At 54.4% G+C, this 722-nt stretch overlaps 1 protein-coding gene across 1 annotated transcript in view; it reads right to left on the reverse strand.

The window, feature by feature from the left end:
* Positions 1 to 479, reverse strand: part of CCDC85C (coiled-coil domain containing 85C) — an 87,419-nt gene extending 86,940 nt beyond the window's left edge. The window contains exon 1 of the mRNA XM_009636879.2: positions 8 to 479. Within this exon, the coding sequence (XP_009635174.2) occupies positions 8 to 479 (472 nt within the window). The remainder of the gene's footprint in view (positions 1 to 7) is intronic.
* Positions 480 to 722: the final 243 nt, after the last annotated feature.

A 722-nucleotide genomic window follows, 5' to 3' on the forward strand; every position in this document is an offset into this window, starting at 1 on the left:
CGCGAGCCGGCCCCGCTCCGCTCCTCGTCCAGCATGAGCACCATCTCCTTCAGCTCCACGTTCTCCCGCAGGAGGGTCTCCTGTCTCGCCTCCAGGTCCTTCAGCTTCTGCTGGTACATGCCCACCTCCTTCCACATCACGCTGGCCGTGTGCCTCCCGAAGCGCTGCCATTCCCTCGACAGCTTCTTGCCTTTCTGCCGGTCGTCGTCCAAGAAGCAGCAGAGCTCCCGCAGCTCCTGGTTGTCGTCCTGCAACTTCTGGTTCCCCTCCTTCAGCCCGCGGATCTCGTGCAGGTGGAGCTGCAGCCGCCGGTTCACGTCCTTCATTAAGTTGCCGTGTTCCACCATTAAGTTCATCTTTTCATTCTCCACTTTCCTCAGTCTTTTCACCAGCTCCTCCTTGCTCCACCTCAGCATCTCCTCCTCCGAAATTTTGCTCAGGTCTTCTTTAGACCCCTCCAGGGAATTTTTTGCCATCATCTGTGCCTAGGCAGCCTTCGCTCTCACACGGTAACAAACGGTTCGGGTTATTCGGATTATTTTGTTCGCCTGATTTCCCGGGACTATAATTCACTGCAGCATCTCGGGGAAGGAATATTATAGTTCTCCTCAGAGCGTTGGACAAGGAAGGAAAGCAACGCTGGACTGGAAGATCTGCTCCCCCACAGACCCCATAATAACAATAAAAAGAAAAAAAAAAAAACCAAACAAACCCGGGCGGGG

This window comes from Egretta garzetta, unplaced genomic scaffold (genome assembly GCF_000687185.1).
Source record: "Egretta garzetta isolate BGI_Z169 unplaced genomic scaffold, ASM68718v1 scaffold374, whole genome shotgun sequence".
NCBI classification, from domain to species: Eukaryota; Metazoa; Chordata; class Aves; order Pelecaniformes; family Ardeidae; genus Egretta; species Egretta garzetta.